At 36.6% G+C, this 26,842-nt stretch overlaps 4 protein-coding genes across 5 annotated transcripts in view; 2 read left to right on the top strand and 2 right to left on the bottom strand.

The window, feature by feature from the left end:
• cfap61 (cilia and flagella associated protein 61) overlaps window positions 1-2,745 on the bottom strand; it is a 28,561-nt gene extending 25,816 nt beyond the window's left edge. Inside the window, exons 1-6 of one of the 2 annotated variants that reach the window (XM_052586634.1) lie at window positions 2,601-2,745; window positions 1,767-1,916; window positions 844-994; window positions 679-755; window positions 270-337; window positions 61-178 (exon numbers count right to left, since the gene is read on the bottom strand). In XM_052586634.1, the coding sequence (XP_052442594.1) occupies window positions 61-178; window positions 270-337; window positions 679-755; window positions 844-994; window positions 1,767-1,909 (557 nt within the window). In that variant the 5' untranslated portion in view covers window positions 1,910-1,916; window positions 2,601-2,745. Of the gene's footprint in view, window positions 1-60; window positions 179-269; window positions 338-678; window positions 756-843; window positions 995-1,766; window positions 1,917-2,155; window positions 2,236-2,600 lie in introns of those variants that run through there. The other variant, XM_052586633.1, reaches the window with a different exon arrangement.
• On the top strand, window positions 2,238-10,042 carry crnkl1 (crooked neck pre-mRNA splicing factor 1). The gene is made up of 14 exons (XM_052586635.1): window positions 2,238-2,476; window positions 2,623-2,775; window positions 3,737-3,828; window positions 3,905-4,063; window positions 4,167-4,333; window positions 5,442-5,620; window positions 5,694-5,864; window positions 6,253-6,444; window positions 6,569-6,628; window positions 6,840-6,920; window positions 7,393-7,632; window positions 7,796-7,897; window positions 7,984-8,232; window positions 9,583-10,042. The coding sequence occupies exons 1-14, from the start codon at window positions 2,429-2,431 to the stop codon at window positions 9,952-9,954; spliced, it is 2,265 nt and encodes a 754-aa protein (XP_052442595.1). The 5' UTR covers window positions 2,238-2,428; the 3' UTR covers window positions 9,955-10,042.
• Window positions 10,043-10,446: 404 nt separating this feature from the next.
• On the bottom strand, window positions 10,447-12,593 carry naa20 (N-alpha-acetyltransferase 20, NatB catalytic subunit). Its single transcript, XM_052586636.1, has 6 exons — window positions 12,474-12,593; window positions 12,136-12,160; window positions 11,944-12,034; window positions 11,448-11,583; window positions 11,153-11,298; window positions 10,447-10,704 (listed from the first exon to the last, which is right to left on the bottom strand). The coding sequence occupies exons 1-6, from the start codon at window positions 12,524-12,526 to the stop codon at window positions 10,619-10,621; spliced, it is 537 nt and encodes a 178-aa protein (XP_052442596.1). The 5' UTR covers window positions 12,527-12,593; the 3' UTR covers window positions 10,447-10,618.
• A 1,101-nt stretch (window positions 12,594-13,694) lies between these two features.
• Window positions 13,695-26,842, top strand: part of cd109 (CD109 molecule) — a 26,310-nt gene continuing 13,162 nt past the window's right edge. Inside the window, exons 1-20 of the mRNA XM_052585538.1 lie at window positions 13,695-13,778; window positions 16,709-16,875; window positions 17,490-17,518; window positions 17,596-17,832; window positions 19,179-19,304; window positions 19,438-19,477; window positions 19,558-19,639; window positions 19,711-19,804; window positions 20,236-20,359; window positions 20,491-20,600; window positions 21,416-21,691; window positions 21,785-21,883; window positions 21,959-22,021; window positions 22,963-23,139; window positions 24,201-24,353; window positions 24,779-24,868; window positions 24,944-25,013; window positions 25,974-26,076; window positions 26,564-26,678; window positions 26,766-26,842. The exon at window positions 26,766-26,842 is cut by the window's right edge and continues 37 nt beyond it. Of these exons, the coding sequence (XP_052441498.1) occupies window positions 13,708-13,778; window positions 16,709-16,875; window positions 17,490-17,518; window positions 17,596-17,832; window positions 19,179-19,304; window positions 19,438-19,477; window positions 19,558-19,639; window positions 19,711-19,804; window positions 20,236-20,359; window positions 20,491-20,600; window positions 21,416-21,691; window positions 21,785-21,883; window positions 21,959-22,021; window positions 22,963-23,139; window positions 24,201-24,353; window positions 24,779-24,868; window positions 24,944-25,013; window positions 25,974-26,076; window positions 26,564-26,678; window positions 26,766-26,842 (2,303 nt within the window). The 5' untranslated portion in view covers window positions 13,695-13,707. The remainder of the gene's footprint in view (window positions 13,779-16,708; window positions 16,876-17,489; window positions 17,519-17,595; window positions 17,833-19,178; window positions 19,305-19,437; window positions 19,478-19,557; window positions 19,640-19,710; window positions 19,805-20,235; window positions 20,360-20,490; window positions 20,601-21,415; window positions 21,692-21,784; window positions 21,884-21,958; window positions 22,022-22,962; window positions 23,140-24,200; window positions 24,354-24,778; window positions 24,869-24,943; window positions 25,014-25,973; window positions 26,077-26,563; window positions 26,679-26,765) is intronic.

Here is a 26,842-nt window from a genome sequence, read left to right as displayed (position 1 = left end):
TTTGTCAGTTTTCATGAGATTCACCCATTCATAAGTACAGTAAATGAGAGGTTTACAAACCTGGCCCTGCGGATGTGAAGTCGAGGGCAGTGATTGTGTCGTTGACAGACGTAGGCCGAATACTGAACCTCATCTTGAACAGACATCACAGGTTCAAAGATCTTCTCCAGTGCTGCCTCTGATATAAAGAGAATGACAGAATAATGTCTTACTGTCAATCCCAGCACACACAAAAATTCTAAGTAATATTATACTCATTTATTTTCTACCAAGTGAGCCTCTGTAGGGAGTCAGGAGGCAGATGTATTCCAGCTCCACAACGGCATTGAAAACTGTTCTAGAATTTAGATAGGAAGGAAATAAAAATCTTTTATCATTGAATTTGATTGAATGGATACAGGAAGGCATTGCTATGCAGTCAATACAATCTGTGCTGCCTAAAACCAGATTCATATCCACCCTAACCAAATAACAACAGAAAAATCTTGTTTTATTACATTAGATATAAACCAATGAGCAGACTGTGTTTATCCTTCTGCCTTATAGGTGAACCTCACAAAACCTGTCAAGAACATGTACAGGTCACATAAAAAAAAAAAAAAAAGATATATTTTTTGGTGAGATTCACCTTTAAATGTTCACATCGATAAAAGAAAATACAAAGCAGTCTTCTTTTACCTCATTATCTCTTTAGCGCCCCCTATGGAGAAGCCAGGCTGAGCCACAAATAAACGCAGGAAAAGAGTGTTCATGGGCTGGAGGAGAGACAGACAGTCTGTCAGGGGGCTGTAAAATGGATATGTTAAATATGAATGGACATCGTCGTTTATTTGCTTTGCCTACCATGAATTTCTCGCCATTGACGTGATTCTGAAGTAAATTCTTCCAGCATGCCTGATCCACCAGCTCTTCAGTGGGGTGGTCTGAGAAAGATGCATGGGCCAAAACTTCATTCGTAGCGGTGATCAGGGACACGGCTAAATTAGCTTTCTCACTGCAATGAGAAATAGAAAAAATTCCATTAAATCAAACAAATTTTCAAAAGGTACACTTCCTTAGGTAGTAATATGTTCTTACTAGATAGTAATGTTCCTGTGGTTCAGTGGTAGAGCATTGCGCTAGTGCAAAAGGTTGTGGGTTAGATTCCCAGGGAATACATGTTAGTTAAAAAATGTATAGCCTGAATGCACTGTAAGCTGCTTTAGATTTTTATATGTACTTTTAAGTGATTAGCTTTTGTAATTTTTTTGAGAGCATAGATAGTCTTACAGAAGAAAATTAAAACAATAATAAATACATACTTTCATTTACATTTACATTACATTTAGTCATTTAGCAGACGCTTTTATCCAAAGTGATTTACAAATGAGGACAATGGAAGCAATCAAAAACAACAAAAGAGCAATAGTATATGCACAGTACACATAATAAAGGCTTTTAAATAATATAATAAATAAAAAGAAAACAGATAAAATAGAAAAAGAATAGAGCAAGCTAGTGTTAGAGGTCATTCATGCATTAACATTACATTTTTTTATAAATATTTACATTTAAATGTAAATACATTTAAACATTTATAAATGACTGATATGATTAATCTAATTAATTTGTATATTTTTCTCAATACAAAAAAAAAGCTAAATATAATTGTATTTTATTAAATTTAAGTTTGCAAATTAAAATATGCTTACTTTATTTTATGTGTATTTATTTCATTTATTTTAAGAGACTTATTGCATATTAATTGTCATAACTTTAACACTTACAGAAGATGAATGACATTGATCCTCCCAAACACAGCAACAGCTGCAGGACTGATCAGATCATTGATCTCTTCAGCATCTGACCATTCAGTTCTCCTCACACTCACACTTTCAGCTTTCCCAGCGGAAGAGGTGATGGTGCTCATTTTAAACCTAATACAATTAAGAAAATACACAAATACATTGTGCTATGGCTGTAGAGATTTGCATTTTTTTTTTTCATTTCTGTACTACCAGTTAAATGTTTAAGACGCACACATAGAATTGCTAAACAAATCAATAACAAATCTTTGATTTCAACTTCGTCGCTTGTACACAACAATACATAAGAAAAACAATGTTCATTCATTTACATTTAAGAACAATACAAAACAAAAGCACTTTAAACAAACCTTTCGTGTGAGAATTATTTAAACCTGAAGTATTTTTCACGTAAACGTTCATGTGGAGTCACAGCTAACCTTTAGCGAGCGTCCTGTAACTATGGTGACCGTGCTCCGTGACGTAGCTTCAGTCAAAGGTTACCTCACGTCACGGCAAACGCGACGCGCGTGCGACACACGGAACAGAAACGTCGCTGAACTTTTAGCGGCTTATTCAAGTTTTAAAAACGTTAAGAAATACGCAGAGTTACCTTATAATAAAGTGACAGGAGTGTAATAATCATGGCGTCCACCGCGGCGGGTAAACAGAGAATCCCGAAGGTTGCAAAGGTAGAAAATAAATAATGTTTAGCGAGTTAGCATTAGCATGGAGCGGCAGTGTTTCACTGTAAACACATATTAGATAGTGTTTATAGATGTAGTTCATTGAGTTAAACATTGTTTCTGTTTGTACTTATTTCGTGTTGTGTGTTCAGGTGAAGAATAAAGCCCCAGCAGAGGTGCAGATCACCGCAGAGCAGCTGCTCAGAGAGGCGAAGGAGAGAGAGCTCGAGCTGCTGCCTCCTCCACCCAAACAGAAGATCACTGATGCAGAAGAGCTCAACGACTACAAACTGAAGAAGAGGAAGGTACACGTGCTATATGTTCTGTATATGACCTCAACATATTTGGCAAAAAACATATACCATAATTTCATCACAATTTCTTTATCAAGTTAGGCACACTAACCACAACTCCTTCAAAAACAGCCAGAAACCTTGAAGTTATGATTGATGATCAACTGATTTTCTCAGATCACATTGCTAAAACTGTCCGATCCTGCAGATTTGCTTTATTCAACATCAAGAAGATCAGACCCTTTCTTTGGGAACATGCTGCACAACTCCTTGTTCAAGCTCTTGTTCTGTCCAGGCTGGACTATTACAATGCTCTCTTGGCAGGTCTTCCAGCCAGTTCTATCAAACATTCACAATTAATCCAGAACGTGGCAGCAAGATACATTTTTAACTCTAACTTTAGCTCTCACTATTATAATTCTATTCTTTAAAAAATAAATAAAAACATCTAACTATCTTAAACTATTTTTTTCTATTCTATCTGTTTTCTTTTTATTTATTATCTTATTTAAAAGCCCTTGCTATATGTTCTGTGTTAAGCTAACTGAGACTTGTAATAGCACTTATATATACCATTGCTCTTTTGTTGTTTTTGATGGCTTCCATTGTCCTCATTTGTAAGATGCTTTGGATAAATGATATGTAAAAATTGATAGCCTGAATGCACTGTAAGTCGCTTTGGATAAATGCGTCTGATAAATGCATTAATTTAATTTAATTTTAATTTAATAAAAGCCTCTGCTAAATGTAATGTAAAATATATAAAAGAGCATATACAAAAACATAATACCATGGAACATCTTCAGAAAATATGGAATTTTGTAGTGTTTTTTTCCAGAAAACATTGCACTGTCATGACATCTGTCCCAAATATTTATGCTTTAAAACAACATGGTATTATCATATAGAAAAACAGGAATTTCTATGATGCATATCTAAACACATCCAACTTTAATTTTTTTTACTTTTATAGGGGTTTGAAGACAACATCAGGAAGAACAGAACTGTAATCAGCAACTGGATCAAGTACGCACAATGGGAGGAGAGCCTGAAGGAAGTCCAGAGGTGAGTTTTAGTTTGTTGTCCGATGACTTAATCGTAGACTGGAAGTGATTTCTGTAACTGTTTTTATTGCCTTTAGAGCTCGCTCTATCTACGAGCGTGCGCTCGACGTGGATCACCGCAACATCACGCTGTGGCTGAAGTATGCAGAGATGGAGATGAAGAACCGGCAGGTGAATCACGCTCGCAACATCTGGGACCGAGCCATCACCATCCTGCCCCGTGTCAATCAGTTCTGGTATGCTTCCTCCTCATGATCACTTACACGTTCAGACACAGATACTATGTGTTTTTTTTTCTTTTGATTCATTCATTCATTCATTCATGCGTTTATGCACCAGGTACAAGTACACCTATATGGAGGAGATGCTGGGGAACATTGCTGGCTGCAGACAGGTGTTTGAGCGCTGGATGGAGTGGGAGCCGGAGGAACAGGCCTGGCATTCCTACATCAACTTTGAGCTGCGATATAAGGAAGTGGACAAGTCCCGCAGCATCTATGAGAAATATATCCTTTCATAAATGGCCTGTTACATCAGCAGTATGCAGATACATACAGTGAACTCATATAAAACCATATACTATATAGCAAATCTCAACTGCCTTTTTCATTTCTTTGCTAAATGAAACTATATAATCACCTAACTCTTTATATAAATTTATTGTCCAACTTCAACTGCATATATACAGTATACTTGCATAGGGCGATATACAGCTTGATTACTTGTATCATAGCAAAATGTAACTATATTATCGCCTGGCTTTAATTTGCTAAATGCATAAAGCATGAAGATATTATAAACATTAACAATGATAACAATGAAAATATTTATTTTATTAAGGTTTATTATTTTATATTACACTATCAGTCAAAAGTTTTTGAACTGGAAGATTTTTCATGTTTTTTAAAGAAGTCTCTTCTGCTCACCAAGCTTGCATTCATTTGATCCAAAATACAGCAAAAACAATACAATTGTAAAATATTTTTACCATTTAAAATAACTGTTTTCTATTTGAATGGATTTTAAAATGTAATTTATTCCTGTGATTTCAAAGCTGAATTTCTAGCATCAGTCCTCCAGTCACAGGATCCTTCAGAAATCATTCTAACATTATGATTTGCTGCTCAAAAAACATGATTATGTTGAAAACACTTGAGTAGAATATTTCAGGTTTCTTTGATGAATAGAACATTCAGAATAACAGCATTTATATGAAATGGAAATCTTTTGTAGTGTTATAAATGTCTTTATAATCACTTTTGATTAAATTAAAGCATCCTTGCTAAATAAAAGTATTCATTTCTATAATCCCCCCTTAAAAATTATACTGACTCCCAAGTATTTGAATGGAACAATGTATAATATTACAGAAGATTTTTATTTCAGATAAATACATTACATTTTAAAATACAACAGATATTTCACAGTATTACAGCTTTTGTTGTATTTGTGTTTGGATCAAATAAATACAGGATTGTTGAGCAGAAGAGACTTCTTTGCTAAACATTAAAAATCTTACTGTTCAGAAACTTCTTACTGGTAGTGTGTATTATTTTTATTTTAGAATAAATGGCTGTTATGTAAAAAATGTAGTTATCCTTAATGGCAGAGCACTTGTGATGGTCCATCCCGAAGTGAAGAACTGGATCAAGTACGCTCACTTCGAAGAGAAGCACGGTTACATCGCTCTGGCGAGGAAGGTGTTCGAGAGAGCTGTAGAGTTTTTTGGTGAGGACCATATCAGCGAGAACCTCTACGTGGCTTTTGCCAGATTCGAGGAGAAGCAGAAAGAGGTATGGCTTCCTGCGTTCATGACCTTTATGTTGTTTCCTGTTCAGACCTGACCGTTGGCTTTTTGTCTTTTAGTTTGAGAGGGTTCGTGTCATCTATAAATACGCTTTGGACAGGATCCCCAAGCAGCAGGCCCAGGAGCTGTTTAAGAACTACACCGTGTTTGAGAAGAGGTTTGGAGACAGGAGAGGAATCGAGGACGTGATCGTCAGCAAGAGGAGGTTTCAGTATGAAGAGGAAGTCAAGGTGAGGAAAGCACACTTGTATGTATGGTAATATTAATACTGTGTGTGCATCTGTGTGGATGTATAAATTCAACCAAATATATGTGTCATTCCGCCTAGTACAGTAATCTTATGAATGCTTTGTAAATATTTTAATAAATGACTCCTTCAGGAGTGTGTATGTTAGCCTTATACTGTTAGTAACAACAAAATAAACAATTTAATTGTCATTATTTAAATATTTTCGTAATCCTAACTTCTTAGTTCTGATTATAAAACATCCTATGGACTTTCTTGGAAACTTTTTAGTCATCGTTAAAGCAAGTTATAGTTTTACCCTTTTGCAAAGCGTCAGTATCTTACTTAATGACTCAGTGTTTCTTATTAGCTCTTTTTCTTTTTCTGTATAGGCAAACCCACACAATTATGATGCCTGGTTTGATTACCTGCGGCTGGTGGAGAGTGACACCGACGCAGACACGGTTCGAGAAGTGTACGAGAGAGCCATAGCCAACACCCCCCCCATCCAAGAGAAGAGACACTGGAGACGCTACATCTACCTGTGGATTAACTACGCTCTCTACGAGGAGCTGGAGGTCAAGGTATGATAGACGTCGCTGAGCTGAAGTATGCAGCGTTCATTTGCATCTCTCAGTTAAACCGTGGAATTATCTCCACATTTAGAATTGGAGTTTGATGTATTATGTCTTTGTCTGATTTGTTCAGGACCCGGAGAGAACGAGGCAGGTGTATCAAGCATGTCTGGAGCTTATACCACACAAAAAGGTAAAACTGCCCTTCCTATGGTGGTTAAAACACGGTTTACACAACCTCATGTCAGTTTCTGGTAAACCAGTCCTTAAAATGTTAATTCTGCCCCCTTTTGGCAACAATTTGAACTGCTGAAACTGTGCTCGTGCTTATATAGGTATAATTTCTAAGTACATTTTTTATGGATTGCTTTCTAACCATAGCCTATGTTTTTTTTAATACTCAGTTTACCTTTGCCAAGATTTGGCTTTTATACGGACAGTTTGAAATCAGACAAAAAAACCTCCAGAACGCTAGACGAGGCCTGGTAAGTGTTTCACTCTGAAAACAGATTTATATACTTTGACTACTGTTCAAAAGTTTGGGATCAGTAAGATTTCTTTTTTAAAGAAATGAATTCATTTATTCAAAAAGGATGCATTAAATTGATCAAAAGTGACAGTAAAGACATTTATAATGTTGCAAAAGATTTCCATGTCAAATTAATGGCGTTCTGTTTATCAAAGATTCCTGGAAAAATTTATAATACTCAGAAATGTTTCTTAAGCAGCAAATCAGAATATCAGAATGATTTCTGAAGGATCATGTGACACTGAAGACTGGAGTAATGATGCTGAAAATACAGCTGGAATAAATGTTAAAATATATTTACAGAAAACAGTTATTACAATTATTGATTAAATAAATGCAGTCTTGGGAGTATAGGAGATTTCTTGACCCCAGACTTTTGAATGGTAGTGTACTTCCTACACATTGACCTCTGACCTCTCTCCTGTCAGGGCACAGCCATCGGAAAGTGTCCGAAAAACAAACTGTTCAAAGGCTACATCGAGCTGGAGCTACAGCTGAGAGAGTTTGACCGCTGCAGGAAGCTCTACGAGAAGTATCTGGAGTTCAGTCCAGAAAACTGCACCACCTGGATCAAGTTCGCCGAGCTGGAGACCATCCTGGGAGACACAGAGCGGGCCAGAGCCATATTTGAACTGGCCATTGGACAACCGCGACTCGACATGCCAGAGGTCACTACTTCACATTTCTCTCTCTTTACAGTTATTGGTTCCTTCCGAGTTTTTTCCCCTCCATATTCTCACTAAATCATATTATATGAGCCATGAAAGCCTGATGTGATACTTAACAAAAAGCACTTGTTAACTTTTAAAGTTACTGTATTGTTTTCATCAGGTGCTGTGGAAGTCATACATCGACTTTGAGATCGAGCAAGAAGAATACGACAACACACGAGGACTTTATAAGAGACTGTTACAGCGTACTCAACATGTCAAAGTAAGCCACCAGAAGGACGGCAACACATCATGCTCATTCTAAATGAATATCTGAAGCATTCATTTTTCAATCTGGTTGAATTGTAGGTCTGGATCAGCTTTGGCCAGTTTGAGCTGTCCATCGACAGTGACGACCGCATACAGAGATGCAGACAGATCTATGAGGAGGCCAATAAGAGTATGCAGGGCTGTGAGGAGAAGGAGGAACGTCTGATGCTCCTGGAGTCCTGGAGAGACTTTGAGGATGAGTTCGGATCCTTAGCCAACAAGGAAAGAGTCCAGAAACTCCTGCCGGAGAAGGTGAAGAAGAGGAGGAAGATCACAGCAGAGGACGGGGTGAGAGTTTATGCTGCCTTCTGTCCTGTTTGCTGCATGCTTCTGAGATTGTGGGTGTAGGTTCTTTTCTTACATTGAGTCATCATAAATATTAAAAACTAATTTGAATTCATTGCATGCACACGTTTTTGAAGTTATAGTGACACTTGTTTTCTTAATTTAACCATTAGAAATCATTAGAAATGGAAATGGTTTCATTTAAGAATCAATTTAAAATTTTAAAGTATGAAAGTAAAGTATGATTTAAAGTTGCTTTGTTAGCTACTCTCAGTTAATGTAAAGTATGATTGAGCATTTTACTTGCATGTGCAAATTATTGGAGAAATAATGACTGGCTCTATCAATTAGAAATTCTGCCGAAAATCATGAAATGTTTTTTTCATTCAAAAATCAATATAAAATTGTAAAAATCAAATCAGTTGTGATTTTGAAAGTGTCATTCAATATTTTTCAACAATTTAAAATAAAAATACATAAAAATGTAATTATATTGCTTTTATGCACACACAAACTATTAATAAAGCTGCCAATACATATATTTTCAAAAAAACTAATAAAGAATTATTAATATAATAATAAAAAAAAATTTTATTAAATTTTTATACTGTATTTTCCGGACTATAAGTTGCACTTTTTTTCGTATTTTGGCTGGTCCTGCGACTTATAGTCAGGTGCGACTTATTTATCAAAATTAATTTGACCTGAACCTGGAGAAATGAATCAAGAGAAAACATTACCGTCTCCAGCCACGAGAGGGTGCTCTATGCTGCTCAGTAAACATAGAGCGCCCTCTCGCGGCTGTAGACGGTAATGTTTGCGCTTGACGCGCGTATCACCCACGCTCAATTCGCATCATTCAACTAGACACGTGAATGAGGCAAATTTGCGTCTTCCGCTCTGTGCTAAACGCCTCATTTGCGCCGCGAGACCTCCAGACACGCATAAACGCGCCTTTGCATTGACATAACATTGAAATCATTCGCGCCAGACGCTCTATTCGCATTTGGTGTAAACACAGCATTATAGTCCAGTGCGACTCATGTTTTTTTTCCTCATCATGACGTATTTTTGGACTGATGAGACTTATATATATATATCTCTTGGAATAAACATTCTTAAGCAATTTGTCGCTTTCATTTTCTTACCAGGGACAGGAGAAGCATTTACATAATCCAATTAATGTACTTAAATTGCTACAGATACAGAATCGCTAATCGAAATCAAATTGTCGATGCGAATCAAATACTTTTGAATTGGAGAAAAAAAATCTTTCCTGAATTAAAGACCTATGAATCATTAATTGAATTGATTCAAAGTTTCACATCCCTAACACTGTCTTTTGTTTATCAGTCGGATGCAGGTTGGGAAGAATACTACGACTACATCTTCCCCGAGGACGCTGCCAACCTGCCCAACCTTAAACTGCTGGCCATGGCCAAGATGTGGAAGAAACAGCAGAAGCAGGAGGATGAAGAAGAGCAGGAAGAAGAAGAAGATGAGGATGATGATGAAGGACAGCAGGTACCTCAAGGGAAGGAAGCAGAGGAGAGCCCAGAGCCAGAAGAGCAGGGACCTGCAGCCCAAAGAGAACAGCCTGAAAAGGAGTACGACGATCGCGACGATGATGCTGAGAGCAGCAGTAGCAGTGACAGCGAGAGTGATGGTGGCCCCCGCCAAGATGACAAGACGGAACAAACCAAAGCAGACACAGAAAATCACTGACCTGCTGTGGTGCAACGTTACATGTCATTTGTCTCCGTTTCTTTCTCGGTCTCTTTTCTTTTGTAACAAAATAAAGGTGTGAACCAAATGTGCCAATCACTTACTGTGATACTGTGAATATGACGGCTCCCAAAAAGATCATTGCTTACATTGTAGTTGAAGAATCAGAGGGAATCTTATTGCAAACGTTTGCACAGTTGTCATGTTATTAATGATGATTGTTTTCTGATGCAGTAAGAATGCAGAGGCTGAGTTGTCTACTCTGCATTTATTGAATTTATTTACTGAGGCTGTGCATGGACGTATTTGAACACATTTACAGGGACAAGTTTATGATAATGTCTATACAGTGTTTCCGGTCTTATTTTGATAGCCTTTGCAATATTACAGGCAAAAATATTACAGCAGAAAGCTTTTTTTTATACGCTTATCAGTAATCAATCTGCGCACGAGTGTTTTATTTTTTATTTAAAAAGACAAATGCAACAAGTGTTTGCTTTAACCTTTTTATTTCATGTAACTACAATCCCAAAGTCCTTTAGTTTCAGCTTTATTACCCCGATTCATTCAAAGCAGTGACTCTCCGACACAATTTATCTAAAAAAAAGCCAATGTCTGTTTTCCCGGTTGGATGTTGAGGATTTCAGAGAGCCACATGTTCGTGTTATTCAATATCTTCTGGCCGGACTGGATGTGGAAGCGGGATTATGGATTTCTTCTCTGTGTCTCTGGATAAAGCTTTCCTCATATCTGTCATATGAAAGAAGAGTAAAATAAGAGAAGAGGGTTTAGCTTGCAAAAGTCTTTACTGTGATGCTTGGTTTTGTCTTTCAATTTTAAATTTAAGGTTAGGGGTTTATTAAAAGCTCTAACCTTAAATATGAGCAATAATATTGGTGATGCTTGCCTCAGAAACACAAATAATAACCTGAATATGATTATTATTTGAAAACCCAGTAAGTCACATATACCACCATTCAAACATTCGGGGTCAGTGAGAAGTTTCTTCTGCACACCAGGGCTGAATCTATTTGATCAGCAGTAATATTGTGAAATGGTGTTACAATTTTAATCAACTGTTTTCTAACTGAATACATAAGCTGTATTTTCAGCATCATTCCTCCAGTCTTCAGTGTCACATGATCTTCAGAAATCATTTGAACAGCAGTTTAATGCTCACACAAGTAAAGAAACCTACCATAGGCATCTTCATCCGGTTCACCGTTATTAGCCGAGTAATACTCGATAACGGTTCTGTACACGCTGTAGCCGAGCTGTTTGTACATATTCACAGCGACTTGATTAGAAACTCGCACAAAGAGATCCACAAAAAATCCGCCCTTCCTAAATAAACGAGAGACATAGAGGAACTCAGTGTACAGATACTGTGCAAATATAATTTCAGTTTATACTGTTCTGCCTGTTTTTATTTCCACATGCATTTATTAAACACGTGCTTTTGTCTAAAGGAAAGTACAAATGAGTGATGTTACCTTTCTGAGATCTCTTCTAACATCTCCATGAGTTTGGCAGCCAGACCCAGCCGTCTGAACTCGGGTGCCACAGAGAGGGCCGTGACGTGCCCGTGCCATTCTTCTCTAGCGACGGACCCCTCTGCCTTTCCCATGACTACCAGACGACAAGTGACATACAGGTTAGATTTTTACTAAAGTCTGAGAGATGCACATGAAATCAAAATGTATTCTAGTTACTTTTTTAATAAATGTTCCTAGTCTTACTGCGAATGATTTATGTTTTACTACTGACAAAATTTGCATCAAAATGTAATGTAAACAACCTTTTTTTTTTTTTTTTGATGACATCATCAAGGCCCTGTTATTATTGAGCCCAGTTGGATTCATTCTGCAACATCCATTTTTTGACACAGGAACATGCCAGATTTCAAAGTAAAATGACTACAAAAGTAGAAAGTATGTCACACAGATTTGGAACAGTGTGACAGATCAGAAAGAGACACGTCTGACTCACTGTAGCCCATCAGTTCACCTCCTGGAGCCTCTGAGACTATGAAATACTCCGGCCAGTGAGCCAAATACTGAAGATAGAAGGGAATTCCATACTGTACAATAAATTAAAGTCAAGAAAAAAGCAGGAATATATCAAGAATAAACCTAGTGACAGACTGATTAACATTTTTGAAGGATGTGCTTTAAAGGATACGGTTTCTGTCAAGGGATCCAGATTACTGTGGGATGAAAATACACAGATTAATGTAAACATCACAATCTCATATGACGAGCAGCATATAGAAACAAAACTAAAATAATTAAACATTACAGTTACATGTGGAATTAACACAACATTGATAGAATTATTATTAACATTTAGTATACAGGTAAAACTCTGATATCACTAGATGTTTACTCCGATCATGTTCAACATGTAGATAACACAATCGCAAAATAGCGAAGGGCAGTACGCTAACAGAAAGTAGCATGGAATTGGTATAAAAATATAAAAAAGATAATTATCAACGCTATTATATCGCTATTACTCACATATTGTTGAATTTAAACAGATCATCGCAGGTGAAAGCTCGTAATGTTGTCATTCTCTCGTCGAGTGTGCAGGACGACGCACTGACCTCTCACCTCTACGTCGCACGTGTGACGTTTCATTGTCTTTTTAAACAGCGACACCTTTCGGCTCAGTGGAGAAATATACCGGCGTTTACTTTTTATTACTATTATTAGATTATATTAGATTAGATTCAACTTTATTGTCATTGTCAGTTCCAAGGCAACGAAATTCAGTTAGCATCTATCTAGAAGTGCAATAAGCAGTAAGTACAGAATATACAAGATCTACAATATGTTACAGATGTACAATAAATATACAGATAAGGTGGTATTATGGACATAATTTACAGATTTTAAATACTATTAGCATGATATACAGATAGGTGTACTATGAACATACTATACAGATGGATTATGCAAAAGTGTATGTCCACTTTAGGCAGAAACTATGAACACATAAATATCATTTACACTAGTGCAATGGACAGTAAAGTGCATAGAAAATATTAGAGTGTGCAAATGGATTACTCAGTGTTTCTGGATGAACAGACAGTAGTGCAAGTAATAACAAGTCTACTGTTTTTTGCTTGTTGAAAATAAATAAATAAATCAGATGTAGTGTTGAGGAGGGGTGAGGAGTCTGTGTGTGTGGTGTGTGTGTGTGTGTGTGTGTGTGTGTGTGGGGGGGGGGGGGTCAGGGTGAGAGGAGACCTTATTATTGAATTATTATTTAATCATTAATACTTTTAATGTGAATTATGTATTATTATTTTAATACGGTTTACTAATATTTATTTATTTGGTTGTTTGAACCAGATATTAAGTATCAATTAAAATTAAATAACATATATTCAATGAAAATATTTAAATGATTTACAATAAAAGTATAATTTAAAACGTTTTATGAAAACAGCACAACAGATTATATTAATAGTAGAGTACAACAGTATTTTAAGACTACATTGTCCCCTGAACTTAATCCTCACATTTCATTGCAGTTTCATTTCGTTTGAGAGTCATTGATTGTTTTCTCTTTGCTTTGTTAGCTCCTCTCAGACATGTTATATAGTCCCTTCCTTGTCCAGAGAATGGGCTTTTATTCTCACAGGTGTGTAGGTGGAGTGATGCAGGATCAGGTGTTGGATGGCTCTTTAAAAGCATGTGTTAGACTCAGATGCTCAGTTACTGCTTTCACTCGAGTGTTACATCTACAATGGAGTTGCTTCAAGTTTTTGGAGTCCTGGCAAGTTTATTACTCTGCAGTGGAACTTTAACCATGGCGAGGTTTGTTCAATTTACAGTCCTATTAAAAAAGTAAGCTGTTTATTACTAGGCCTTGAAAAGGTTATTATAAAGTAAAAAAATTGTATTAGGCCTTCTAGGAATACCACAATTTAACTATGATTACTACAAAAAAGATGGGTATATTTTCATGAGTGTATTCAGTGTCATTTGTTTTGAATATTCTCTGAGTTCTCCGTTTTTCTCGTACTTTTGTGTTTGTATTAAGGGTTTTAGGAATTAACTGATATTGACATTTTTAGCATGTGAAAAACCTTGATAGAAAATTGCATTTATTATTACCAAAACCAGTTTAAATGGCCAAATATGTGACGATTGTGCCCCAGGAAAACACAAGGAGAGGAAGAGATCCAATTGCAGGTATGTTTATTTAACAAAAAAAGGGTAATCCAAAACAAACAGTCAAAGGAGACGAACAAAACAAAAGAGGGAACCGGATGGAACGGAAAGGGAACTCGGAGGACGAGATAGCAATGGTAAGTCTCGGGAGATGAGAACATTGGTAACACATTGCCTGCACCTGGTGCAATTAATTGGAGTGCAGTTACTGTGAAGACAGGACCAGACTAGAGGAATTATAGTGCCTATGGTGAAGTGCCTAAGGAGAAGTGAGCTCACTAGTGGACAAAGAAGGAAACAGACAGAAAAACAAAAGAAAACAAAAACACAAGTCCATGAAGGACATCACGTGATGCCCACCAGGGCGGAGCAGAAGACCACCACATCCTTGTGTCCAGACCAATGGAAGGACGAAACTCTGGTAATCCTATTGTGTTTCTACTGGATTCCAGAAGATCGGTGCTGACTTGACTCTGCTCATGAAGATCTCCGGTGACTTGACTCTGTCCTTGAAGATCTCCGGTGACTTGACTCTGTCCTTGAAGATCACCGGTGACTTGACTCTGAAAGGTCAGCGGTAACTAGCCTTGTCACTGGAAAATCCATGGTGACTAACCCCGACTCCGGAGGGCCGACGGCCACTAACCCTGACTCCGGAGGGTCGACGGCCACTAACCCCGACTCCGGAGGGTCGACGGCCACTAACCCCGACTCCGGAGGGTCGACGGCCACTAACCCTGACTCCGGAGGGTCGACGGCCACTAACCCCGACTCCGGAGGGTCGACGGCCACTAACCCCGACTCCGGAGGGTCGACGGCGACTAACCCCGACTCCGGAGGGTCGACGGCCACTAACCCAGACTCTGGAGGGTCCACGAACACCTGATTCGACTCTGGAGGGTCAACAGGAACTAGCCCTGACTCTGGAAGGTCAACGGTGACTAACCCTGACTTTGGAGGGTCCATGAACACCTGACTCGACTCTGGCGGGTCAACCGGAAACTGACTCAACTCTGGAAAGCCCACTGTAACTGCCTTCCTCTGCAGTGGCTCCGGGCTGTCGGCCATCTTGTGCAGTGGTGCTGGCTCCGCAGACGTGACGTGAACAGTCTTGGGAATCTCTAGGATGTTTGACAGCCTGGAGAAATAATCCAAAAATGTCTCTGCTGCCATCTTGGGCGTTGGTGCTGAGCTGGCGGCCATCTTGCACTGTGGCACTGGACTGGTGGCCACTTTGTGCTGTGGCGCTATGCTGGCGTCCATCTTGCCTCCTGGCGCTGGGTTGGCAGCCATCTTGTGCTTTGGCGCTGTGCTGGCATCCATCTTGCCCCTTGGCACTAGGTTGGCAGCTATCTTGTGCTGTGGCGTGGGGCTGGCTTCCATCTTGCCTCGTGGTGCTGGGTTGGCAGCCATGCGGCGCAGCAGCGCTGGGTTGGCGGCCATTTTGTGCAGCAGCACTGAACTGGTGGCCATCTTGCACAGCGGCGAGATGGAGTCCTTCTGTGACGATCGTGCACCAGGAAAACACAAGGAGATGGAGAGATCCAATTGCAGGTACATTTATTGAACAAAAAAGGGTAATCCAAAACAAACAGTCCAAGGAGATAAACAAAACAAAAGAGGGAACCGGATGGAACGGAAAGGGAACTCGGAGGACGAGATAGCAAGGGTAAGTCTCGGGAGACGAGAACATTGGTAACACGAAAGGTAAGGACTCCATACAAACAACAGGGAAAGACAGGTATTTATAAGGAGACTAATGACAATAGATTGACTGCACCTGGTGCAATTAACTGGAGTGAAATTACTGTGAAGACAGGACCAGACTAGAGGAATTATAGTGCCTATGGTGAAGTGCCTAAGGAGAAGTGAGCTCACTAGTGGACACTCAGGAAAACAGAGACCGACAGCGTGACAAAATATTCTAAATCTGCACTTTCTAGATTTTTTCCTTTATGCTTTAAGTTTTTCAATAAATTAAAATAAGATAGAATAACTATTCTGTTCACCAAGGCTGCATTTATTTGATCAAAAACACAGTAAAAACTGAAATATTATCACAATTTAAAATAAAATTTTTCTGTTGCAATATTTTTAGAATGTAATTTATTCCTGTGATGTACAGCTGTATTTTCAGCATCATTCCTCCTGTCTTCAGTGTCACATGATCTTCAGAAATAAGAATAATATGCTGATTTGCAGCTCTAGAAACATTTATGATTATTATCAACGTTGAAAACAGTTGTGTTGCTCAATATTCATTCAGGATTTTTTTAGTCCTTTGCAAAAAATAAATGTCTTTTTTGCCACTTTTGATCAATTTAATGCATCCTTGCTGAATAAAAGTTAATAAAAAAAAGTGAAAAGTGTCAAAAAAAAAAAGAAAAAAAAAAAGAAAACCTTCCCACATTTGGACCAGTAGTTTCTGACACAAAACGAGCTGTTTAGACTTTGTTGTTTGGAAAAAAATAAGTCCTGATATGATATAATGTAGAATATAGTCACATATGTAATGTATATCTATTACAATCCTATGGGAAATAAGATGTATATATATATTTTAATTATTTCAGCCCAGCACAGAATCCCTCCTATCTCATATCCGTCTCTGAAGTCCTGCGCTGTGGCGTTCCGACCTCTTTATCAGTCACCGTTCTGGCAGAGTATCCCATCAAAGTCACGGCTGAACTCATCCACGGAAACAGCAGTGTGTCTCAAACAGAGAGCACCATCCCAGCAGGTAAATCACCATAACTTGACTTTTATTGGGTTATGATATTGCATTGCATATCTCATATACATATGCAAAACATTATTATTAAATTATATTAAAACATATATTATGTTAGCTTGACAAAACCATCATATACTCTTTGCGAATCTTGGTTTTTGGTTTATTTTTAATTTATTTAATTTTATTATTATTTTATTTTTTTATCAGAAGTGAACTCTTATGCAGATAATAATAAGAAAAATAATTTAATTATTTAGTTTATTTAATGTAATGCTTAAGTAGGGGAAAATTAATAAATAAAAAGCTGATCTATGTAGAAAATCTGTATTAAATTGTTTTTAAAAAGCACCTTGTGGTTTTTTAGTTTATATCATTTAACAATTATAAACATGTATTCAGATGCATTAATTTAGCCTGAGATGCAATGCACTTTATTTAATCCTAAAGACATTATTTGTCTAACACAGGGTTTACATTTACATTCAAAATCACAATGTCAAACTGGAAAAGTGACCTTATTAGAATGCCCTATATGATATTATACAATATACATCTGCTCCCTGTTCAAACAAGTGTTGTTTGAACATCACATTCATGTCTGCTCTGCTTTCGTTTTTAAGGCTCGACCAGACTGCTGGCTCTTCCCCCTGTGAGTATCAAGACTGTCATTTCATGAATGAATCAGAAAAGAGTTGCAGGGTTCACTGTGTTATTTTCCCTCCACAGGTCTTCTCTGATGACATGCGTTCCTGGGATCCATATCAGCTGGATGTCAAGGGGTTTATTGGCACTAATCAAGTGTTCTCCAACTCCACCACAATGGCCTTCAGTCCCAAGTGCATGTCCGTCTTTATACAGACCGACAAGAACAACTACCAACCAGGACAGACGGTGAAGTTTCGGGTTGTATTGGTTACACCTGAAGGAAATCCGCACAAGGGTCAGATCGATATTTTTATCAGGGTGGGTGTCTGCAGTCTTTGGCAATAAAGAGATAACCCTAATTCCTTCTTAGTTGTTCTAAATTCACTGTAAGCCCCAGATTCACTGGGCATATTGCTTTATAAAATGGATAATAAATACATTAAATGAAAAAAAAGTATTAATTTGGGCTGTCAGTCGATTAGTGTAATTAATTACATGATGTTATTAATTAGTCTAATTAATTGCAAATTAAACTTGGCTGTGAAAATAAACAAAAAAGATCATTTAAAGCCATTATTGTGTTAAATGAGAATGATATCAAGATACTTAAGTAGACATAGCTTAAAAAAGAAAAATGTTTGATTCAACATAAAGTTTATTGCACATAAACATTTAGGCTACAACAAGCTAACATAAACATAAAATAAGGACATTTGTGAAATATCTTAGTATTTTTGGTTCGTACAATGAAAGTCATCGGTACCCAAAAGAGTTTGGTTACCAACATTTATTTAAATATCTTCTGTTATGTTACACAAAAGAAAATAGGTCATACAGGTTTGTAATGACATGAGGGTGAGTAAATGATGACTTAATTTTCCCTTTCTGGGTGAACTGTCCCTTTATTTATTTATTTTTATTAATTCATTCAATTCGTTCAAACTGCTGATTGATTCAGGAATAAACAGCTCTTTTCATGAATTGACCTCTGAATCATTCATTCACCCGATTCATTCAGAAACAAAACACCACTGTGTTGCTCAGAGATTCACAATAATTCTGCTCTGGCTTTATAGGTGATATTTCCGTTGGCAAAGCTGAGCAAAAACAGACAATATTGTGTTTAAAGAATTAACTTAGATGTTGTATAAAATCACAACTTTTGCATCAAAATATTTGCATTTATGATAGACTTCTGACCACAGTTTCATATATATTGTTATATTTCAAATGTAACAAAACTAGTAAAACATTCATTTGTGTTTTCTGCTAGAAAGATTTGACGTACAGAAACACAAATCTGGCTCTAAACCTCTCTTTTCTTTATTCAGAGTTGATCTAGACCTGTATGGAAACTAACCAATGCTCCGTTAAAGCAATCAAAAATTTATATATTCATGCTGTGTGTCCTCTAAAGGTGCAAATATAACACATTACTTTTTTTGGTTAACCTGGAAACACATCACTTACTGAAATTTGATTATGAAAAAAGTTAAACCATGATAATAACCACAAATTAAACATTATTATTAATATTAATATGTTCTAATGCTCCTTTGCAGTCAAAAGTGACCTTACACATTAAAATGATTTTAGAACTAGAAAATGAACAGATACATCATCATGAAATATATGGGTTGTGTTTGTGTTTTCAATGTGAACAGGATCCCAAGGGGAATGTGATTCGACAGTGGCTGTCTGTGGATGGTTTTCTAGGTGTTGTTTCCAAAGAGCTGAACCTCTCTCAGAATCCGCCGCTCGGCTCGTGGAAAATTATAGCTGGAATCAAGGTGAGCTGTGTCAAAACTTGAGAAAAATCAATTAGCAAGCACAACACTTACTTCACGTCAGACCCGTAAGTCAAAAAGTTCATAATCTATTTCTGTTCTTATAAATAACACTGTTATTTTTGCGTTCGTGCAGGATGTTGTACACGAGAGAGAGTTCACTGTGGACTACTATGGTGAGACTTCACATACGCTGCATATCTTTTATGATCTATGCTTTGTCAAGTCCGCAGACTTTATTAGCATTTGTTTACAGTGCTGCCTAAATTCGAGGTGATGGTGGACGTCCCCTCCACCCTTCATTATGAAGACATACTGACCGGGAAGGTCACAGCCAAGTGAGTGTTTGTCCTGAGCGCTAGTCTGATTTTTTAAAGAAACACAAAATTCATACTTTCTCGTTTCTTAGGTATTTTTATGGGAAGCCTGTCAGTGGGATGATGTCTGTCACATATGTCCACTTTTTCGGTGGCCTTGAGAAGAGTTACCAACTTAAAGAAACAGTGAGTACAGTTTCAGAAAAAACATCTTCATTTATAAAAGGATGAACCGATTTTCAGTCGATACTGATGAACAACAAATCTGTTATATTAATTGCTATTTATTTTTTTGTATATTATAATCACATACAGGTTAATCACTCTCTGCAATAATTGGCACTAAAGTGACACTAAAATAAGTGACACTAAAAAATTGCGCACCTGGCAACCTTGGCTTGAACTACAGGTGGTGATTTTGATAAATAAAACCAGCGTTAAGGGCCCTGCTTAAGTGCATTATAATTGCTTTAATAGATAATTGCAGATAATTGACTATATCGGTTGGTACCGATTATTGGCCGATATATCGGTGCATCCTTATTTGAAATCCCATGCATTGAATTTAAATGAAAAGTTTTATTAACTATTAATCAGACTCATGATCTCTGGTGTAGATCGACGGTTCTGCTGCTCTCAGATTTGATGTGCGGTACTCCAAACAGTACATATATTCCTATTACGATGAATATGGGTCTAGTGAATATGTCGACATTATCGTGAATGTCACGGATGCTACAGGTGCGTGTCGTCCTGCCTGTGCTTGGCTATCAAACATTAATAACATGAACTAAAGTGCATTCAAATTAATACTCAAATAGAGATGTCCTTTAAGGTTCAATTTGAGCTGATTTTCATTTCTCTTTCTGTAGGGTTTTCCTACAACAGCAGCGCGAGGGTTTCTATCGTGAAGAATAAATACAATCTGGAATTTCTGAAGCATCCACAGATCATAAAACCCTCCATGACCTTCACTGCTCAGGTAACGACAGAACAAAAACAAAAAAAGTGTTACATTTCAGTCCATATTAAGGGTGAACTGGGTGAATCAGGAAGTCATGTTTCACCTTAAAATCAAAAGAAAAATAAAGTTATATACTCAAAAAATGAAGACATTACTTTTTTTTTTTTTACATTAAGAGTTAATATTGAGCCCGGTGCTGAGAGCTTGAATGCAATGTGACATTACTTTAATGACAATTAACTAAAATTGTGTGATGTGTCAATTTATCATTGCTATAATGCAGGCATATTTTACTTACACTTTTTCTTTATTACACAAAATTACCATAGTACAAAAACCCATAATGATTTGTAAATAATACAGATTTAAATAAGATATAATTACACATTATTGACAGTAAACCCACTTGGAAAACACACTCAATTGTGTTCGACAGCATCTAGTTCATCCGTACTCAACCCCTCATCCTAAGGTTTTCCCAGTGGATTTTAGTGTTCTATTATTATTTTTCACATTAATGTCAGTATTTAAATATTATATCAATATTTCTCACATTAAGGAGGCGTGTAGTTGTCATATAAATGATGCCACAATGCAAAATAAATCAAATAAAAAGCAATTGTTCTAGGCTTCATCTAAACGATTAAAGGATTTTTAGGTCATTATGCAAAAAAAAGAGAACAATACAGTTTTGCTTTCTTTATGCATTTTCTTGTATTTATTGATTTGATTTGTTGTTTTGTTTATTTATATAAATGCTTAATTTTTGTGGAATATGACCTGACATGACCGACAGATTCATCCTTTTTGTTTTCATATTTGTATTTCCGAAGCTGAAGTTAAGCACCCATGACAGCCGGCCGCTGTCAGCTGAGGAGCAGAGCAGAAGCGTGCGGCTGGCGGTGACCCAGAGCGACTTCAACCCCTGGACCTGGGTCTGGGACAGCGAACAATCCCCAGAGCCTCGCACGACGATCTACGAACCAACGACCAACTTCTTTACCGTTAACGATATTCCAGTCGAAGATATGGATCTCCCTGTTACTGCTGATGGTGTGATGTCTTTACAGATTCAACTCTCTGACAGCATTGCCACACTTGATATAGAGGTGTGAACACTTCATCCATGATTTCCGCTGCATTGATGTCTAATATGCATGTAGAAGCACGTTGACCTTTCTTCCTCCTGATGTTGCTTTCAGGCCCGGTTTGAAGACACAGTCCAGCGTCTTCAGCTCTACAGGAGTTATTCTTCACCGAGCAGATCCTACATACAGCTTCACAGAGACAGTGAGCCTCAGGTACTCAAGCTGTCTGTGTTTCAAGCTGCTGTCTTTGTTTTCATTGTGTCTTTACTGACAGAGTGACTTTTGCAGGTTGGACAGCCGCTGTTTTTGACTTTGGAGAGCAATTTTAACCTGGCAGAATTTCACTACCTTGTAAGTACTTTGGATAAAGCGACACCACGTCCAATGTTTTGAAAAAAAAAAATGTAACCAGTGCTGCTAAAATCTGTAAGAGAAACCTCAATTTGTCAATCAATAAGAAGTTTGTTACGTTTAAAAAACCTTTTTGAAGTTGGAGATTACATGAAGGGTTTAAATTCAGCAATTCTGCAATTTATTTAGAATTCATTATTAGTTTAGAAATGTATATAGAATTAGTTTTTCTGAAATTATATTTAATTATTTGTAATACATTAAATTTATTTTTGAAGAACGTGAACCTGCAAATGTATTATTTTACAAAATAATAAATATTAATGTTTATGTATTAATAGTGTATTAATTAAATATTATTTTATTTAGTTTTTTATATATATTTTGAAGAAAATCTGACATTTATTTTGCATTGCAGACTAAGTGGTGTTTAATCTGTTAAATCATGTCATGTCAAATAAAGTCCAATACCACTGTTAAAAAAGCATGTTTTTTAAGCATGCATTTAAATATATATATATATATATATATATATATATATATATATATATATATATATATATATATATATATTTTTTTTTTTTTTTATCATTATATCACTTTTATCATTATATCACATATCTGTAAAGTTGAAATTGCTATGTAGTTCATTTAAAATGTAGTATATTTACCAACTTTAAATTTAATATTGGATAAAACACTAGTTAAATTAAATGCTTTGGTTGTGTTTTAGTATGTTAGTATTTTTTTAAAGCAAATATTTAAAAAGTATTAAAACATTTGTATTTTATAGGCTACTTTTTGTATCTAATATTATATGTATAGTTGTTTATAAACATACTTTTAAGATTAAAAGTACTCTACAAGTGCACATATGTTTAAGCACAAAAGGGTGTCCTGTTAATGACATTTGTGAGAATGTTGATGGATGTGTTCTGCAGGTGATGTCCCGCGGTCAGGTGGTGGATGCTGGGACGGGACATTCCTCCTCCTTTAGTCTGAACACAGATCACTCCTGGACTCCATCGGCTTGTGTGGTGGTGTACCACACGCTTCCAGATGGAGAGATCGTCAATGATGCTGTGCAAGTTACTTTCACTCAAGTCCTGAGAAACACGGTAAGAGTTCAGCATGATAGACTCGTCTTCAACCATCATCTGAATAAATAAGCTTTCCATTGATAAGGTTTATTAGAATCTAACAATATTTGGCCGAGATACAACTATTTTAAAATCTGGAATCTGAGGGTGCAAAAAAAATCTAAATATTGAGAAAATCACCTTTAAAGTTGTCCAAATGAAGTTCTTAGCCATGCATAATACTAAACAAAAATTAAGTTTTGATATATACAAGCAACATGATCTTGACTTAATATTCTACAGATTTTTGGCATAAAAGAAAAATCGATCATTTTGACCCATACAATGCATTTTTGGCTAATGTTAAAAATATACCCCAGTGACTTCAGACTGGTTTTGTGCTCCGGGGTCACAAATATGTCCATTTTAAGACAAGTTTCGCTTTTATTTTTAATGTTTCTTTATGAATTTTGACATCCTGAATAGGAAAATTACTTACCTGTTTGTGCTTCATTAACAGTGCCCATTAAAAATAAAACAAATATGTTGACAATGTAAACAAACTAATCTGTTATTATTCATGCATGCATACAGATGTCACTGTACATGATTAATACTGAGCTAACAACAGTTTCAAATAAACAGCTTCCAAAAGTGTACACTGTATGATTTATGACTAGTCTCACAATGTTCTGAAATGTTCCAGAAAGGACTAGAATATTACAGGATCTTACAGAAGCTAAAGCAAAATCTTTAAAATTTGTGCAAAATGAGTACACTGATTTGTACTCATAATTAAAGACTAATCTTAAAATGACTTAATTTTTATGAAATTGTGTTATAAATAATATGTATCATTTACATTATATATTTATATCATACAAATTGTGAATGAATATGCTATATAATGTAATGTTTTTGGACATTTAGTCACATCTTTTGCAATAAAATAAAAATGTATTGTAGTTTAAATTGGTGTTAAATGCAGTCATTTGACATTTGAATTATTGTAGTTTTTCACTCTGAAATTTCTCACATTACTGATGTAGAATGGGTTGTAGTGTCATCATTATAATAATGATACTTGATCTCATTTGCAGGTATCTCTGAGCTGGAGTCAGGATCGTGCTGAACCAACAGGTTCTGTCTCTCTCTCCGTATCTGTATCCGAGCCCGGATCTCTGCTGGGAATTCTGGTGGTGGACAAAGCAGCATTGGACTCCAGCAAAGACAATGGCATCACAGAGAAGACGGTAATATGATCATAAACAGGCTCGAGATCATTGACATCAACACGGGGCAATATGGACATCCTTTGTTTTCCGGGTTTCTCACCTCATTTCTTATCTTGTTCAGTGTATTGAGTTTTAAATTGTGGGAATTCATCTTTGGGATATTCAGACGATTGTTTTTCCCACAGAAAGATCACATGATATCTAAAAGTGGTCATTCGATGTAACCAAACGCGGGAACCACACCCGTATTTCACTTTTAGACAAAAGAAAGAAAGTGAGAGGGGCTGTGTTTATCAGAACTAGGTGAACAGGTTTGATGCTACAGACAGCATTGTGTTGTTCGGTTTGTGATGGCCAAACAGCAGCTTGTTCTATTCATATGACAAAAACTGATCGATTTGAATCTAAGATCAGCAACATGAGCTTCTGGGTGTGTTTTTCAGGTGCTGGAGGAATTCATGTCGTATAGCAGCGAGATGACCCATGCGGATTACAGCAGCGTGATAATGGGAGATCCATATTCCATATTCATGGTAGATTTTTATCTCAGGAACAGAACAGGTATCACTTGTCTGCACAGGGTTTACGGTTGTTATTTTATTCTGCAGATGTGTGGCGTCACGGTTCTGACCGATGCCAAGCTGAATCAGGAAAGAAGTCAATTATTCACTCCGTTCCGTGAGTCTGAATGTACCCTAGCAACCACTTAGAACATCATAACCATCTAGTAGCACCCTGGCAACCAATCACAACAGAGTGACATCATGTTGATGAGTTTTGGACTTATTCCCCTAAGCTGAGGTGAAAAGGGGAAAATTGATATATCATCATATTTCCAAAGCTTACTCATCACAGTACATAAAGACATGGAATTTTGTATGAAATATTATGCAAATTAGGCATTATGTAATTAAATGTGCACTAATTAGCATATTTCTTAAGAAATAGATAAACCCAGGTTCAAAATTCTTGTTTCATTCTGCCAAGTTAAAGGTTTCTATGGAAGGGTTTTCATTCTCTGTTTTTATCACTCCATAAATCAGATGATACTATCAACAGCCAAAACAACAAAAACAACAACAACAACAAAAATCCTTGTTTTAAAGGACTAAAATGTTAATGATACAAATCAGGTGAATTGTATAAATTGTAAAAACCTTCCAATTATAGATATGAATACAACTAATCAGTTCGGTTTATGTAAGAAGAACAAATTTTGAGAAATCAGATATGCGCTACAGCTGCACATCACAGGAATAAATTGCTTTTTTTATATATATATTAAAACTGAAAACAGTTATATTAAGTTGTAAAAACATTTCACAATATCACTGTTTTACTCTATTTTTGTTCACACAAATTAAGCATAAAATGCATCTTTACTATATTCTTTCACATATATATATATATATTCCTAGATTAGTATTTCTGCAATGTCTGTAGACTATAGTTACAGTAGGAACAAAATAAACACTAAAATGTGTATTTCAAGTGTTTTATTTCCACTGCTCTAAAAGAAATGAAATCATGCCAGATAGAGTAAAATCTTGAAACTGACCAGTACATGAAAAAACTGTTGTTTTGCCAGTAATGTCTTGCGTTTTCATAATAATTTAATGCACATATGTTCCACTGCAGTGCAGGAACACTTCATGAATCTGCAGGACAGCAGTGCTTTTCAGGAGCCCAGAAAGCGAGCAGACTTTCCTGAAACCTGGATATGGCTGGATGCAAACGTGAGGTATGAGGAGATATATGTCTGTCGTCGAGCTGATTTAAACTTGGAAATAACAAGAAATCACTCAGGAGATCTATTTAATATCCCAGTTGTTATTCCTAGATTCCTAGAAGCAACGTTTGCTTCGACATCAATACTGCAGGCTTTAATGTAACACGATCTATCACAAATTATTATAATATGCTGAATTTGCTTGATTGTTGTGCTCCTTCATATTTTTGTGTAAACCATGAGATGATTTTTTTCCAGAAAGTTAAAAAAGAACAGCATTTATTCATTTTTTTTTTTTTTATTATACATATCTTTACAGTCACTTGTGATCAATTTAATGCACCCTTGCGGAATAAAAGTATTAATTTCTTCGATCTAAAGTCAGCAAATAAAGGCTTCTCAAGTTTTTTTCCCCTCGTAAGAATGATCTGAGCTTCTATGGACGTTTGTTTTATGTCAACAATTTGCTAATATGTGTCTGTTCTTAATTATGTTACAGTAATTCTGCCTCGGAGTCCTTCCAGTTCACCGTGCCGGACAGCTTGACCTCCTGGGTGGCCTTTGCCATCGTGATGTCAGAGAATCTGGGTTTGGGCATCAGCGCTCCTGCAGAGGTGACGCATCATGCACAATTTATCTGTCTTTCACATTTAATATATATAATACAGATAATGATTATTAAAAAGGAGTTACTTTCCCAGTTGACTGTGTTCCGAGATTTCTTCGTGTCACTGAATCTCCCGGCGTTCCTGATCCGTGGGGAACTGCTACTGCTGGA

The sequence above is a fragment of the Carassius gibelio genome, chromosome B20 (assembly GCF_023724105.1).
Source record: "Carassius gibelio isolate Cgi1373 ecotype wild population from Czech Republic chromosome B20, carGib1.2-hapl.c, whole genome shotgun sequence".
In the NCBI taxonomy this organism is placed as follows: domain Eukaryota; kingdom Metazoa; phylum Chordata; class Actinopteri; order Cypriniformes; family Cyprinidae; genus Carassius; species Carassius gibelio.
Note: the sequence above shows the minus strand (reverse complement) of the source record. Positions and strands in the feature narration are given on the sequence as shown.

Coding starts and splice junctions, on each gene's coding strand:
- crnkl1 (XM_052586635.1), top strand. CDS start 2,429: ATGGCGTCCACCGCGGCGGGTAAACAGAGAATCCCGAAGGTTGCAAAG. Junction 5,865..6,252: donor AGTATGAAGAGGAAGTCAAG/GTGAGGAAAGCA, acceptor TTTTCTGTATAG/GCAAACCCACACAATTATGA. Junction 7,898..7,983: donor AGCGTACTCAACATGTCAAA/GTAAGCCACCAG, acceptor GTTGAATTGTAG/GTCTGGATCAGCTTTGGCCA.
- naa20 (XM_052586636.1), bottom strand. CDS start 12,526: ATGACAACATTACGAGCTTTCACCTGCGATGATCTGTTTAAATTCAAC. Junction 12,161..12,473: donor CTGTTTAAATTCAACAATAT/GTGAGTAATAGC, acceptor TTCATCCCACAG/TAATCTGGATCCCTTGACAG. Junction 11,584..11,943: donor AGGTGAACTGATGGGCTACA/GTGAGTCAGACG, acceptor GTCGTCTGGTAG/TCATGGGAAAGGCAGAGGGG.